Genomic DNA, 18,354 nt, shown 5'->3' on the forward strand with positions numbered 1-18,354 from the left:
ACCACGCAGATATTGAAATAGGAAACCCGCTGTCGCCACTTTGTGGACTACTCTTTTTTGATTAGCAGCAAAGGATCTTTTATATGCACCATCCCACAGACAGGATAGTACATACCACAGCTTTGTTACACCAGTTGTGGACCATTGGCTGGAAATAGAAATAGCCAAATGGGTCCACCGACGAGGATCGACCCTAGACTGACTGCGCATCAGGCGAACACTTTAGCACTGGGCTATGTCCCACCCAAAGATCACCTGAAGTGCATGTGGTAGTTAGGCACTTAAGATGATTTTAGTGCTAAGATGATTTTAGTGCTAAGATCGCTTTGTAAAATCCCGGGGCACAGACCATTTGAAGATTTCATAAACGACTGTTTCATTTTGTCAATTGCTCACATAAATGTAGTTTTGTATAATCCTTTTTCTTTTGCCCAATGAAGCATTTACAAAATCCTAATGCTTAACATCATTGCAGTGCAAGGTATCATTCGAAATAGCATACTGCATTCTGTTTCATTAGTCAACTGCTCACATAAATCTTTGTTTTGTATAATCCTTTTTCTTTTGCACATTAAATCATTTACAAGGTCCTAATGGGTAACATCCTTGCAAGACACCATTCGATATGGCATACTGTATTCTGTACATGCCGTGTTTGCCATGATATTTTGTCCAAAAACCCAATGTTTTCCAATTATTTTTAAATCACTGGCATGATTCTGCAAGTAAGGTTTTGACTGGTGGACATGAACTCCAACTGGCTGCTGTTAGATCCACATGTAATAGTGGAGCTAATTTTAATTAGATTGATGAGGAAGCCATATTTCTTTCTTGTCCACAATGTGATTGGTCAGTGATGATATCATTTGAGGGATACACAATGTGATTGGTCAGTGATGATATCATGTGAGGGATATACAATGTGATTGGTCAATGATGATATCATGTGAGGGATATACAATGTGATTGGTCAGTGATGATATCATGTGAGGGATACACAATGTGATTGGTCAATGATGATATCATGTGAGGGATACACAATGTGATTGGTCAATGATGGTATTCTGTGAGCGATACACAATGTGATTGGTCAGTGATGAAATCATGTGAGGGATACACAATGTGATTGGTCAGTGATGATATGTTGTGAGCAGGGGTGGGGAAAAATAAAATTGTCAATCGGTCCCACTTGATGTCGTCACTACCGGGGGGGGGGAGACAAGAAACGAATAATAAAAAAAACATTTAAAAAAAGATATTTGCCAAATAGTTTTTTTAAAAATCATAGTGATATTTGTATAGTTTTATCTTGAATCATGAACGCGAAACGATAAACATGAAAACATGATTTTTTTTTATTTAATCACACAATAATGATCAGTGAAAATCCCCACAAATTGTATATATTTTACATAATAGAATAAATAATATAAAAAAGGAATAAAAGTTATGAATTTTAATTCCCATATATGTATAAAAAGTACGAGTAATCAGTACTGTGTCCTGAAAATTAATAAAAGATGGCACTGTTCGAAGCGTTTGACAGCCTAAGCTAGCACATGTTTAGACAAAGAGAGTAATAACGTCATCACTGATTGGATGAAATTTGACCTCTACTGGCTCTTGAGATAACAGTACATGTAGCTGTTCTGCTTACTCCCACTTGTTAAAAAAAAGGTGGAAACCTTTTGTTAATTTTAAAATCCTTTATAATTATTGGATACACTACATTGAACAGTCAACAATAAATACATTTATAGATTATTTCATTATATTTTATGCTATTTTAAACAGTTTGTATTGCACAAAAGCCTCTTGCTTCAGACTAGGACACTCGACCCAACAGAGCTCCGTACACAGGTGTTGACAGGTGTTGATTGTAACCAGTTGCAAATTCTGGGTCCTTTGTTTTAATAGGAGTGTAATACCTTGATGGCTCTCTAAACCAAGAATGGTGCTATGTTAACGTCTGTTTAATCTCTTGACCGGCTCAGCGACTTTGATAAATGTCTAGCCTAGTGGCAGTCGATTGACACTACTGTAGGTCCAACTTCAGTGACTGGCGATATACTTAGGCAGACTTTAAAATCACAAAAGTCTGAAACACCAGCCATATTGACCACTATTTATTTATTATTTTAAATCATGCACAAGATACCGATGTCTGGGCTGGCCTGGCCGGTTCACTTGACCAATAGGAATTTGTTCCAATAATAGAAATGGACAGGTGCTTCGGACCGACAAGAATGATAAAAGTGGGACCGGCAAACGCGCGTTTTTCAAAAATAATTTCGGTCTCAGAGATCGAGAATCGGTCCCAGACCGGGAAAAAAGGGCTTTTCCCCACCCCTGGTTGTGAGTGATATACGATGTGATTGGTCAGTGATATCATGTGAGGGATACACAATGTGATTGGTCAATAATGATATCATGTGAGGGATACAACAACAACATTATTTCACATTTATTTCCTAAAGAAGGTGCTATACATGTAGTAGTCTGGATAGGTTTAAGCAGATATAACTATGCCAAGGTATGAAATGCAGTATACTGTATGGAATGGTACCTAATTGGCTTGCGAAGATGAATGGGTAATTACCTGAAAGTTTTGCATGTAACTCAATCAAAGGGTTATTGTAACATTTCATTTCTCAGTGGCCTATTAAGTGCCTGCTGGGACTCCATCTTTACTGTCATTATTTCTACATTTATTTTTATTTCATTTAAAATACAATTAAGAACATTTAAATTTGATTAATGACCTACAAATGTACAACATGATTTAACTGTAGTGATCTTAATGGCCTTTGTACTCAGTTAAAAAACACTGATACAGAAAATACATCTGAATGTACACATGTAGTAGGACTGAAAGGCAAGTGATTATAAAACTAGAAAAGGGTAAAATTTGAATACACACATTTCACCATGTAGTAATTATTTAATAGAAATATGTTGTATTAAAACACTTTTTATATTATGTCTATGCATGTTTAAAGTTGTTTAACGACATCACTAGAGAACACTGATTATTAATCATCGGCTATTGAATGTCAAACATTTGGTAATTCTGACATATAGGCTTAGAGAGGAAACCTGCTACATTGTTCCATTAGTAGCAAGGGATCTTTTATATGCAACATCCCACAGACAGGATACCACATACCATGGCCGTTGATATACCAGTCATGGTGCACTGATTGGAACAAGAAACAGCCCAATGGACCCACTGACAGGGATCGATTCCACACTGACTGCTCATCAGACGAGCGCTTCACCATTGGGCTATGACCAACCCCATGCATGTTTAAAAAACAATTTATGTTTTTAAGTACAACTAAAATAAAAACTATGATATTACACTCACTTGGAAGGTTACTGATAATGGCTCGTGTTAGATCTACTATATACAATAGAAGGTCAGTGATAATGGATCATGTTAGATCTTTTACATGCAATGGAAGGTCAGTGAGAGGTCCTAATGGCTCATGTTAGATTTACAATATACAATTGAAAGTCAGTGACAATGACTCATGTTAAATCTACTATATGCAATAAATCAATGATAATGGCTCATGTTAAATCTACTATATGCATAGAAGGTCAGTGATAATGGCTGATGCTAGATTTACTATATGCATTAGGTCAGTGACAATTGGCACATGTTAAATCGACTACATATGCAATAAAAGGTCGGTAATATAATGGCTCATGTTAAATCTACTATATGCATAGAAGGTCAGTGATAATGGACCATGTTAAATCTACTATATGCATAGAAGGTCAGTGATAATGGCTCATGTTAAATCTACTATATGCATAGAAGGTCAGTGATAATGGCCCATGTTAAATCTACTATATGCATAGAAGGTCAGTGATAATGGCTCATGTTAAATCTACTATATGCATAGAAGGTCAGTGATAATGGCCCATGTTAAATCTACTATATGCATAGAAGGTCAGTGATAATGGATCATGTTAAATCTACTATATGCATAGGTCAGTGATAATGGCTCATGTTAAATCTACTATATGCATAGAAGGTCAGTGATAATGGCTCATGTTAAATCTACTATATGCATAGAAGGTCAGTGATAATGGCCCATGTTAAATCTACTATATGCATAGAAGGTCAGTGATAATGGCTGATGCTAGATTTACTACATGCATTAGGTCAGTGATAATGGCTCATGTTAAATCTACTACATATGCAATAAAAGGTCTGTGACAATTGGCACATGTTAAATCGACTACATATGCAATAAAAGGTCGGTAATATAATGGCTCATGTTAAATCTACTATATGCATAGAAGGTCAGTGATAATGGCGCATGTTAAATCTACTATATGCAATGGAAAATCAATGATAATCTACCAATGAAAAGAGTGAAAAGAAAGGAATGCTGGTTGCTGTACTTACTAGGTATTCTATTTATGGCCCTGAGAGGACGAAGCACACGTATTGTTCGGATAGCTGATATGCTGAGATTTTCTGTGTCTATTCCATACTCCACAGCCCTGCAAGACAAGAGAGAACATTTTAAACAGTGACACTTTCATAACATGCAATAATAATAATAATAATAATAAAAATATAAAAAATATTTAATTACAAATATTTTTTTATTTTTTTACATGATCAACAACAATTAAAAACAAACTTAATTCAGCAACACAAAGCTAAAATATAAACAGAAATAGCAACTCAAGCTTCATGCACAATCTATTGCAAGGATAAGATCTACATATTTTGTTAATTAATCTTCAATTTTAAGTGAAAATAAAATTTAAAAAATATATTTTAGTTTTATTATTAATGTAACCAAAATATAAGAGAGGCTTATGTTTTTTAAATGTTAAAAATATGTGTAAGTAGATTATTAACACCATGCACACACACTATGTTTATATTTCATGCAAAAGCATATTTCCCATAATGCATTTGCAAAAAGCTTCCAGATAATCTGCCAGAAAGCTATGCCACTCAGTTATATTGAATATATGATTTAGATAGGAAATAAAAACAATGAAAAAAACTGAAAAAAAATATATATGGCAGCTTATTGGCTTCAACTTAAACGAACTGAAATAATTGCCACTCCATGTAATGCTGAAAATATTTCCATATATTATCTGTAATAATCACAGAGCTGAAATATGAAAACTTGTGTTTGTCAATAAGATTATGGTTTTATTGTGCACCAACAAAAAGACCAAGACCTGAGTATTTAATGTGCACATTCAGAGCAAGCTGTTGTTGCGCACACCTGTCCTGGACACAGGTGCCGGCCCCGGCCAGCTCCTCCGTCCAGGACAGGAAAGGTGGGGTAGAGTGGGTTGGAGGGGGGACCACCTGCACTGGCAGGTGCAAGGGAGCACCAGCAGTCTGACTGTAGCCGGTAACAGGTGGAGGGTGGTATGGTGCTATGGAATTTGGAATGTCCCATAGGATTAAGCCAAAGAGAATGGGTGCGCATTTTAACCAACAAAAACAACCGTGTTATATATTTTATAGATCTGTTTAGCTAGTACTCCACAACTTAGATTTCTAATTACCAGTAAACATGTATTTTAATGTTTACAACTTTGAATTTCTATTTAATAAAAAAAACCACCCAAAACAAGGTTAGTTTTTAGTATACCGTATATTACTACAAATGTGCACTGCTGCAAAAGTGCAATGGCAAAAAGAAAAAAAAGTTTCACAAAATCATTGCTATATAAACAAGGTTGAGGTTGATAAAGTGGTTAGGGTGGTTGGGAGTACCATAAGGTGAGGTAGTTCCAGACATTATTTTTCATCAAATTTTACCAGAATCCACTTTGGTTCCTCTACAGCAAGCAAATCCATATATTAAAATGTTCCTGTGGATTTTTTTTATACATACAATGTACTAAATGATTAATCACTTTAGAATTTGAAGCTTACCGGTATACATAATGTAATTATTATCAGGACATGGTAATTATATGTTCTAATAGATTTTGTCTGGATAATAAATGTCAGACTAGATCTCAAGAGTTGATTTAAAAAATAAAAAAAGGGATGTTAAAAGAATCTAATTGGATGTGCATGATTTTTATTTATAGGAATATTACAGGAATTAGATTCCTGAATTCCCATAAAAAAATATGAAGCCCAAGTTCCACGATTAACTAGATAAAAGAACAAAAAATATCCTTGCTGTTTTTCCCAACTCAGTTTAGTAATATTATAGAAAAGCATGATACATGGGAAAGTAGAAAGCAATAGTTATATTTTACTATCTGGATAAAATCTGGATAAGACAACACCAAGTGATAACCTATCTAAGAAAAGGATTGTTGCTTTAATGACACCACCCATCACATCACATTGTGTATTCATAGTTTGCTACACAACTGTAGGCATCTAGCGATTGTCATAATTGTGATATAAATCAGAACAACAAATTACAAAACCTAATACATGGTCAGGACTTAATCTCTGCACAATGCAGTTGTCATAATTGTGTCATAAATCTGAATAACAAAACAGTAATACATGATCAGGGCTGTATCTCTGCACCATACAACCTCCATGAAATAAGTCAGTTATTAAATATTCTTTCTTATGCACTTTACCACTATACCCTTGTATCAAAACAACTATATTCTTAGTTCCCTAATAGTAACACCAAAATATAGTCCATCGACCTAGACAGATAAAGACAGCTTCCTAAAGAGTGAATATGACCTTCTGCTTTCAATCCAGGAAGCAAGGGATGTAGCCATCAGAAGCAAGGATTGGATTAATGGAACAAACCCTGCATCTTAAGCCACTGCAAACCTTTAGGACTTCACACATGCAATTTAAATTGCATGATTGCATGAGATTTCATTCTCTTGACAACCACATCCGGCAATGAGCAATTATTCCAAACTCGGCAGTCATAACATGACAGTTAAAAATAGAGGCCGTCTACTTGGGTGTTCTGGTTGCATTATGCTCCATATCAATGCATCATTAGCTGAAGCATAGATTTTCCTGCAACTGTGCTGTTTTGATCATCCAAAACATTGAATAATGAGACTACAGAGTTGGGTTTTATTACTGTCAATTCAGCACATTTTAAACTATGGGCTATTAGATATCTAACATATAGTTATTCAAAACATTGAATAATGACACTACAGGGTTGGGTTTTATTACTGTCAATTCAGCACATTTTAAACTATGGGCTATTAGATATCTAACACATAGTTATCCAAAACATTGAATAATGACACTACAGGGTTGGGTTTTATTACTGTCAATTCAGCACATTTTAAACTATGGGCTATTAGATATCTAACATATAGTTATTCAAAACAATGAATAATGACACTACAGGGTTGGGTTTTATTACTGTCAATTCAGCACATTTTAAACTATGGGCTATTAGATATCTAACATATAGTTATTAAAAACATTGAATAATGACACTACAGGATTGGGTTTTATTACTGTCAATTCAGCACATTTTAAACTATGGGCTATTAGATATCTAACATATAGTTATCCAAAACATTGAATAATGACACTACAGGGTTGGGTTTTATTACTGTAAATTCAGCACATTTTAAACTATGGGCTATTAGATATCTAACATATAGTTATCCAAAACATTGAATAATGACACTACAGGGTTGGGTTTTATTACTGTCAATTCAGCACATTTTAAACTATGAGCTATAAGATATCTAACATATAGTTATCCAAAACATTGAATAATGACACTACAGGGTTGGGTTTTATTACTGTCAATTCAGCACATTTTAAACTATGGGCTATTAGATATCTAACATATAGTTATTTTGACACTTGATCAGAAAAGAAAGGACATCTGCCACAGCCACATAAGGACAATACATACCATGGATAACGTGAAGGGGAGCCCTAACAGTTCTGGACCCTGTTCCACAAAGTGGCCTTAGCATGAAATCACATTAAGTGCCTAACTTTCTTTTCATTTTAGAAGTGCTAAGATTGCTTCATGAAATGGGTCCTTGAACTTTGAGGCTGAATTACTTCTTGAGATCAGAAAGGTTTTAGCATTTTTAACACAAACCTTTGGGATTTTGGTAGTTATAATTGGGCCATCAATCATGAAAAGTGGAGCATACTATTAAAAAAAAGAAAAATCAACTGGACTCATGCTTATAAAAATTTTGAGGCCGAGTTATTACAATGCATCCATCTAGATTCTTAAAGGAGAGGACAATTAAGGCATTTGGCCTGGTATGCATATTCAACGATATATAATGCACATTATTGCTTAATATCAACACGTATAATCATATAGTTAATTAATAAAACAGTTAAATGTGACGACTATTATATATAACGGGTGCAGCCATTTTGTACCATCTCAGTGAGTACACCCTCTGGCGAGCTGGTGGTTACGTAATAATTAACGCGTCATGTCAGGAATGAGCATTAGAACTAGAGAAACACAATCTAACTGGTTTTTGCGGGATGATAAATAGTCATACATTGCAATGTTCTGTTATAATACACATCCCAGTAAGCCAACAGTAAGTATATCCAGCACTATATATATTATTTTTCAATACAAAATAAAATACCATTGTCAAAGTAGCTACACAACAAGTCGAAACAATTAACAAAGTTTTGCCCATGCATTAACCTACGTAATGAAATGATACACGGAGTGTTTTCTTAGTTGCTTCTACCTTTGATTCCTGATTGGCAGGTGTGAATTTGATTGGTAACCAGACGAGCCAATTAATTGACGCTGTCTAGACACAAAAATACATATCGGTATTGTGGAATATTACCTGTCGCCCCTAAAAATTGTAATGGCCATGGTTTATTACTGTAAATAGTTCTGTAAAACTATTGATTAAGTCGACTTTTCCATCTAAAACCACAGAACTGACCAATTACGTAGTCCCAAAGAAAATTAAATTATCACTTGGGTATCGTGGGTTGTCGTTTTTGCTCCAACGTAGCATATCAATAGGCGTAATAGTGTACATTTTTCCTTTGGATTATTAAACAGAAAAAACACTATAACCCCATTTTGTTCCGTTAATGCAACTTGAAATATATTTAGTTAAATAGTTTATTACATTATTACGTCATTTATACTGTTTTACAAGTCAGGTTGATCAAAGAGAAGAGCCTTGTCGAAAATTACTGCTTTTGTTTACACTGTACATACAGGAGATGGTCAGGGGCTGATGTCACTTCGCCCCAAGCTATCCCACCGGACGTTACACAAACGAAACAAAATGGCTGCCCCCAGTTAGCAGGAATAATCATGTTTTTTTATTAACTCTAAAATTACGTGTTTTTCATTTGCTAAAGTGTCAGTATGTGTTGGTGGTTCGGGTATGCATCTTTCCAACATATAAGGCTCTTGTCGGAGTTGACCCTACCTTTAAGCCCAATTTTTCATTAATATAGTTAAAAACTTAAAGTTTGTTTTATTTAACGACACCACTAGAGCACATTGATTTATTAATCATCAGCTATTGCATGTCAAGCAGTTGGTAATTTTTGCCTTGTGGTGTTAAGAGGAAACCTGCTACATTTTTTTGTTAACAGCAAAGGATCTTTTATATGCACTTCCCACAAAATACTCAAAATTGAATTTTTCATATTTTAAAAAATGCATGCACAGTATACCAATCATGGTGCACTGGCTGGAATGATAAATAGCCTAATTGGCCCACTGATGTGGATCGATTGCACATTGGGTGAGCACTTTACCACTGGGCTAAGTCCAACACTGTCGAGTTGACAAGGAGTATGCGTACACAAAAAATATAAAAATTAAAATGATGGAAAATATTCGCAAAAGCCTTGTATTCAATGCATTGCTGGGGCTTTATTAAAATTAACAACCTGAAGCAATTCCTGTCAGTTCACGAACAGTTGGAGTACTTATAAAAACATCAACATTTTTAATAAACCAATTGATTCTGACATTACTAGCCTGCAATGCCAAGAACATGTCATTTGTGAGTTTTAGTACACAAATAAATTACTTTTTTTCTACCTTTTTTTTCCCTCTTTCTCTCTGTCTCTCTATTTATGACATTTGTCAACACGCATTTTTTATATCCAGTGTAATTTCTTTATAATGTGGCATCACGTTTTATGGATTTGGCATTAACAACCACCACTTTTGTTCATACAAGATAAAAGACATAACAGATCATTATTTAGCAGCTTTCTATGTAGAAGTTCAAGCATGACGTACAGCTGTACAGTATATGAACATAAACCTTTGAAATGGAAAAAAACAACCCTGAAGTAACAGATTTAGATGTAGAATCTGTTTTTTCCTGTTCATAATTAAAGTGTACTCAGCCAAAACAATATGGATTTTATCATTTAATATTGTGCAGCCCTTAAAAACAACTCTAAACCCTGTGCATTACTATTTGTATTTAAAAAATACATACATACATGTACAAGGGAAGATACAGAATTGTGTGAAAGGAGGTCTGGAACATGAAAGGGCAAGGAAAGAAAGAAAGGAATGTTTTATTTAACGACGCACTCAACACATTTTATTTACGGTTATATGGCGTCAGACGTATGGTTAAGGACCACACAGATTTTGAGAGGAAACCCGCTGTCGCCACTACATGGGCTACTCTTCCGATTAGCAGCAAGGGATCTTTTATTTGCGCTTCCCACAGACAGGATAGCACAAACCATGGCCTTTGTTGAACCAGTTATGGATCACTGGTCAGTGCAAGTGGTTTACACCTACCCATTGAGCCTTGTGGAGCACTCACTCAGGGTTTGGAGTCGGTATCTGGATTAAAAAGCCAGTGCCTACCAGCCTGTAGACCGATGGCCTGCCACGACGCCACCGAGGCCGGTGAAAGGGCAAGGATGATTGGCATTAGGTGACTGAAACATTGCTACTAAATGACCAGCATCGGTGGTGTCGTGGTTAGGCCATCGGACATAAGGCTAGTAGGTACGGGCCTCGCAGCCTGGTACCGGCTCCTACCCAGAGCGAGTTTTAAGGACTCAGTGGGTAGGTGTAAGACTACGATGCTGTCTTCTTTCTCACTAACAACTAACACACGGTCCTGGACAGACAGCCCAGATAGCTGAGGTGTGTGCCCAGGACAGCATGCTTGAACCTTAATTGGATATAAGCATGAAAATACGTTGATATGAAATGAATGAAATGAAATGGTACTAAATGTCTCAATATCTGTGTGGTCCTTAACCATAACCACTATGTCTGATGCTATATAACCGTAAATAAAATGTTTTGAGTGCGTCATTAAATAAAACATTTCCTTCCTTATTCCAGACAGTTCCAGAAATAATCTGGGAGTCACTGTTCTCTCTTGACACCCGGCATCATGTTTCAACACATTCTCTGTTTTCTGCATTAAGGTGTGTTCTGCATTAAGGTGAGGCTATATTATTTAGCCAGGTTTAAAACACAAGACAGATTGGCCCTTTAATGCATGCACTGATCCCAAGTACAGCAGTACTTCACTTAACCCTATATGGCTTATTTGGCGCACATGTTGTCAGAGACTAATCTGATTGGCTTGTCATGCTTGGCGCAAACAATCAACCGCACTTTTTGCTAGCATTACAGATAGGACAGAAGTCCCAGCTTTGCGTTTAAAATTTTATTTGTTTTTTGTTTGCTTCCCACCTACTCCCTGTGACTACCAGCTAGTTTATATTCATAGCTTGGGACTGGATTTCAGTTAATCTTCTTTTCGGTCTTCATCATGGAGGGCGGGTGTTTATATGTGCATTTTATGTAGTGTATGTTGATATTATTTGCCTAGTAGTATTAGAATAAATTTGTATTACCCAATTATCTTGTGTTTTTAGTTGCTACTTTGTGCTCCATATATAATGGACTTTGTGGTCAGTACGTTACTCTTACAGATATATGATTTTGAATGCAATAAGAGTTTTGTAGTCTTGCATTCATTCATATACATTCTGCAATTACAACATGACCAAGAATATGTGCAGAATCCCTCTGGTTCCTTACAGGAAGGAAGGAAATGTTTTATTTAACGACACACTCAACACATTTTTTATTTTGCGGTTATATGGCATCAGACATATGGTTAAGGACCACACAGATATTGAGAGGAAACCCGCTGTCACCACTTCATGGGCTACTCTTTTTGATTATCAGCATGGGATCTTTTATATGCACCATCCCACAGACAGGGTAGGACATACCATGGCCTTTGATATACCAGACATGGTGCACTGGTTTTGATGTCCAATAACCGATGATAAGATAAAAAATCAATGTGCTCTAGTGGCGTTGTTAAATAAAACAAACTTTGGTGCACTGGCTGGAACAAGAAATAGCCCAATGGGCCCACCGATGGGGATCGATTCCAGACCGACCGTGCATCGAGTGGGAGCTTTACCACTGGGCTACATCTCAGACCATTCTGTTTAATTAGCAGCAAGTTTCATTTTTTTTTTTTTTGATATATGCAGATTTACACAGGTTTTGATATACCACTGATGAAACTAAATACCAAATGGAAATTCATAACTGACGATGAACCCCAGTTCTGGACAGACATTCCAAATAGCTGAGATATGTTCTTAGAACAGTGTGCTTGAACATTAAGCATGAACATTTATTTTATGTGTATCATGCTCCATAGTAAGAAATGACGTATAAAGATTTATGTTTTTATTGCCATGGAGCTTTGGTTATAGGATCAAACTCCATCAGTAAACTCATTATCTGATTAGTTTTATCCTCCCATCCCTGCCACTGTCCCATGACTGTTATATCAAAGGCCATGGTGTGTGCTGTCCTGTCTGTTGGAAAGTACACATAAAATATTCCTTACTGCTATTTGAAAATCACAGCCCATGGAGTAGCAATAGCGGACTTTCCTCTCTCATTATTTGTGTGGTCCTTAACCATATGTCCTACACATTACAGCCACAAATAAAAATATTCTGAGTGCATATAAAACATTTCTTCCTGCTTCTAAGTTTTACTACTGAGAAATATAAACACTTTTGATAATTATACAGTTTAATCAATAACCACAGCATCTAAACACTAAAATGTAATTTGCAGGCTCTCTATAAACAAAAATAACACAATTTAATGCATGTACTTTTTATGCTTTGTTGCACTGAGAGATGAACATAAAATTGACTTGGGAGTACATTATACTTAGTCGCTAAATGTTAATACCATTAACTTAAAATGTGGTTTCTGGCCAAGCATTTCAGGCTGACTCTGGGGGTCAGCATGCACTTTCTGGAATTGTACGATGCATGAATACATGTATACAGTGAAACCCCTCTAAAGTGGACACCAAAGTAATCAACAGGTTCTGTATCCCTAGTCAGTAAGAGTTAATAACATTAACTTAAGATGTGGTTTCTGGCCAAGCAATTCAGGCTGACTCTGGGGGTCAGCATGCACTTTCTGGAACTGTACGATGCATGAATACATGTAATCAGTGAAACCCCTCTAAAGTGGACACCAAAGTAACCATGTAAACAGGTTCCATATCCCTAGTTGATAAGAGATAACAACATTAACTTGTGGACAAGCTTTTCAGTCTGATTTGGTGGTCAGTGTGCACTTTCTGGAATTGCATGAAATACATGCACTGTGAAACCTCTCTGAAGTGGACACAAAAGTAACCAAGTATAAAACATTTATTTTAAAGGGTATCTAGTTTACAGAGGTTCTATTCTGTACTGATATAGTTAAAAAGGGACTGTGAAAAATGTCCATTTTTGAAGGAATACTGGTTTACTGAGGTTCTGGTTTAGAGGGGTTTTACTGTACATGTGTATATCTATAAAGGAAATGGATGTTTGTTTAGTGATACCTGGGCCCCGTTCCAGGAAGCGATCTTAGCGCTACGATTACCTTATGTGCATAACTACCTTATGTGTTATGGGTGATTTTAGCACTACGATTACCTTATGTGCATAACTACCTTATGTGTTAAAGGTGATTTTAGCACTACGATTGCCTTATGTGCATAACTACCTTATGTGTTATGGGTGATTTTAGCACTACGATTGCCTTATGTGCTTAACTACCTTATGTGTTAAAGGTGATTTTAGCGCTACGATTGCCTTATGTGCATAACTACCTTATGTGTTAAAGGTGATTTTAGCGCTACGATTGCCTTATGTGCATAACTACCTTATGTGTTAAAGGTGATTTTAGCGCTACGATTACCTTATGTGCATAACTACCTTATGTGTTATGGGTGATTTTAGCGCTACGATTGCCTTATATGCATAACTACCTTATGTGTTATGGGTGATTATAGCGCTACGATTGCCTTATGTGCATAACTACCTTATGTGTTATGGGTGATTATAGCGCTACGATTGCCTTATGTGCATAACTACCTTATGTGTTATGGGTGATTTTAGCACTACGATTACCTTATGTGCATAACTACCTTATGTGTTAAAGGTGATTTTAGCGCTACGATTGCCTTATATGCATAACTACCGTATGTGTTAAAGGTGATTTTAGCGCTACGATTGCCTTATATGCATAACTACCGTATGTGTTAAAGGTGATTTTAGCGCTAAGATTACCTTATGTGCATAACTACCGTATGTGTTAAAGGTGATTTTAGCGCTACGATTGCCTTATATGCATAACTACCGTATGTGTTAAAGGTGATTTTAGCGCTACGATTGCCTTATATGCATAACTACCGTATGTGTTAAAGGTGATTTTAGCGCTAAGATTACCTTATGTGCATAACTACCGTATGTGTTAAAGGTGATTTTAGCGCTACGATTGCCTTATATGCATAACTACCGTATGTGTTAAAGGTGATTTTAGCGCTAAGATTACCTTATGTGCATAACTACCGTATGTGTTAAAGGTGATTTTAGCGCTACGATTACCTTATGTGCATAACTACCTTGTGTTAAAGGTGATTTTAGCGCTACGATTGCCTTATGTGCATAACTACCTTATGTGTTAAAGGTGATTTTAGCGCTACGATTGCCTTATGTGCATAACTACCTTATGTGTTAAAGGTGATTTTAGCGCTACGATTGCCTTATGTGCATAACTACCGTATGTGTTAAAGGTGATTTTAGCGCTACGATTGCCTTATGTGCATAACTACCTTATGTGTTAAAGGTGATTTTAGCGCTACGATTGCCTTATGTGCATAACTACCTTATGTGTTAAAGGTGATTTTAGCGCTACGATTGCTTTATGTGCATAACTACCTTATGTGTTAAAGGTGATTTTAGCGCTACGATTACCTTATGTGCATAACTACCTTATGTGTTAAAGGTGATTTTAGCGCTACGATTACCTTATGTGCATAACTACCGTATGTGTTAAAGGTGATTTTAGCGCTACGATTACCTTATGTGCATAACTACCGTATGTGTTAAAGGTGATTTTAGTGCTAAGATTGCTTCAAGGAATGGGGCCCTGAACACAGTTTCATCAGTGTCTATATTACACACAGATAAAGGTTTATCATTTATATGACATCATTAGAGAACATGGACTAATTAATCATTGGCTATTGGATGTCAAACATTTGTTAATTCTGACTTGTAGTCTTCAGAGAAAATTTGCTACATTTTTTTCCATTAGTAGGAAGGAAGGAATCTTTTATACGTACTTTCACATAGACAAGATAGCACATACCATGTCTTTTGAAATATCACTTGTGAGGCACTGGTTGGGATGGTGCACTTCATGCAAGCACTCTATCACTGAGCAATATCTGCCCCCACACACTCCGCCCCAATTATGAGTAAAAACATACTTCTGCCACATTTGCTACTCAATCCAAATGATTAGCAGCAAGGGATCTTTAATATGTACTTTATCATAAACAGGATAGCACATACCACATTATTTAATGTAGCAAGTCCTGGTTGAAAACAGTATGACCATGCATTTAATTTATAAGCACACAAATACATTAATTAAGCCTTACTAAATATCTTTTTGACCACAATTACATTGCACCAACCTAACAGTAACACTTATCATCAAAGCACTGACAGAGCAATTCAGTGTGCAATTTTGTGAAGAGTCTGGACGCCTGAGCCTTACAAAAATCATATAGGACTCCCTAGCTTGGCTAGCATATGAGCCTGCATGGCTCGTAAAAGTTATTTGTACAAATTACATTGATTCTTTGAAATGACACAGTCAACATATATCTAAAAGTCCTGATAAATCACAGTCTTGAATGGCGATCGTTTCCATGGTCTCATGCAAAACATTTAGTGTATCTTCTGTTCTACTGGAGACACACGGCAGGGCTCGCTGGGTTGGTGGTGGACTCTAAAGATTTGCAAACAGGGAGACCTTATGACACTTAAATGTTTTAAAACCAAAATGGCACACTGCAATTACTACAAACAAAAGAAGAAAGCAGTAGATTAAACAGTCGGTTCCCCCATCATTCAATTATCTGGCAATAAGTAATTTTATTTGTTGACAGGAGTGAAACCTCCATCAATACGCAAGGTTAATAGCATTTGATGAAGACATACAAAGGTCCAGTGGGCTGTAATTTACACAACTTTATTAGAACTCGCCAGGGACCGTGTTATTAGTCGGCTGCAGCTGGCATCATGCTGGCATCATCGCACTGACCATGGACTCTGCGTAATGCCACCAAGCAAGTGGAAGACCGCAATATTAAAAGCAACTCAAGCTGTGTCTTATTGGCATTGTCTTGATGACATTGGTGACCTTTGATATATCACGGTATCAGACACATCTGACAGTAAGTCAGAGGAGTGTGTATATATTATAGGTTTAGCTGTATTATAGAACTGACCACCAGAACTGCTTATGTCCACTCAATACAAAAACAACAATAGTCTTTTTTTTTTTAATATATAAAAGAGTAAATTAATATTATGGGGCATGCACATAATATGATGATAGAATACTATATAATTTGAATAAATAAATAAATAAAACTGATTTCTTTTTTGGATTTTTTAAATGTTAAAGCTGGTTAATCTCAAAACATACATGTAACTACATGTATATATAATACCATAATATTTCTGGAAAAGTGGTAAAAAGGTGTACAGTTATGTTGGGTTTTTAAAAAGAAAAAACAGTTTTTAAACACTACAACATATTGTTCACTATTGGAGCTATTTCTGATTGTTGAAATTAAACATTTTTGTAATTTTATTGTTTAGATTAAAGCCAGAGTGTTTCTGGTCATCTTGATATTTCTAGGGCTGGACGTAGCCCAGTGGTACAGCATTCGTTTGATGCACGGTCGGTCTGGGTTCGATCCCCATCAGTGGGCCCATTGGGCTATTTCTCGCTCCAGTCAGTGCACCATGACTGGTACATCAAAGGCCATGGTATGTACTATCCTGTCTATGGGATAGTGCATATAAAAGATCCCTTGCTGCTAATTGAAAAGAGTAGCTCATGAAGTGGCGACAGCGGGTTTCCTCTTACAATATCTGTGTGGTCCTTAACCATATGTCTGATGCCATATAACCATAAATAAAATGTGTTGAGTGCATCGTAAAATAAAACATTTCCTTACTTCCTTCCTGATATTTCTACTACCACAAAATGCAGTTTTTATAATTCTAATTCTAAAAAGTAACGATTATGGAAATATGTTCTAGTTTATTTTTAAAATTAATTTTCCAGTTTAAATGTTCCAGACTCTTGTTTCATTCTGTTGTAACCAAACGTAGCACACATTTTTACATGTTGAAACCAGGGTCTACAACTTTCAATGTGTTTTTATAATATACATTTTAATTAAAAAAAAAAAAAAAAAAAAAAAGTTTTATTTCCTCAGCACAAATGACTGCATTTAAAAAATCAATATTATAAAGTACATTTACATTCAAATGGATTTTAATTAAAACCACTTGTTTTAAAAATCCATTGCTATGCAGTCAAGTACACTGAAATGTTTGGGGTTTTTTTTCTAAAAGAAATAAAATGAAAGAAAAGGATATTGGATATTTAAAAGTTGTTCATGAACATTTTTAATTGACAGCTTACTCAAGTTTTAAATTGATGCTATACATTTCTTATTTCCCACTCACTCAAAGTGACGCAATTCACCATTCACTTTCGTCAACTTAATAAAAGTAACATGGATTTTGAGATTTCAATTAAACGATTTTTCTCTAAACCTGGGTATAGAAAAAACAGCCCCAAATGCATTAACTCCAAAGCCAATTCCCTACAACTTCCTCCAATTCTATTAGACACCGGCTTTCATGCTCGAAGCCCCTTTTATGCTCTTGGGGAAAGGAAAATAATGTGTGCATTTTTCTACTCGGGGAGCAGCCGACAGTTCGACTGTAGTAATTGGTACACTAACAGA

General features: G+C 35.9%; 1 protein-coding gene across 1 annotated transcript in view; it reads right to left on the minus strand.

The window, feature by feature from the left end:
- LOC121379760 (voltage-dependent T-type calcium channel subunit alpha-1I-like) overlaps positions 1–18,354 on the minus strand; it is a 128,392-nt gene that overhangs the window by 83,755 nt on the left and 26,283 nt on the right. Inside the window, exon 2 of the mRNA XM_041508410.1 lies at positions 4,421–4,518. Within this exon, the coding sequence (XP_041364344.1) occupies positions 4,421–4,518 (98 nt within the window). The remainder of the gene's footprint in view (positions 1–4,420; positions 4,519–18,354) is intronic.

The sequence above is a fragment of the Gigantopelta aegis genome, chromosome 8 (genome assembly GCF_016097555.1).
Source record: "Gigantopelta aegis isolate Gae_Host chromosome 8, Gae_host_genome, whole genome shotgun sequence".
Classification (NCBI taxonomy): domain Eukaryota; kingdom Metazoa; phylum Mollusca; class Gastropoda; order Neomphalida; family Peltospiridae; genus Gigantopelta; species Gigantopelta aegis.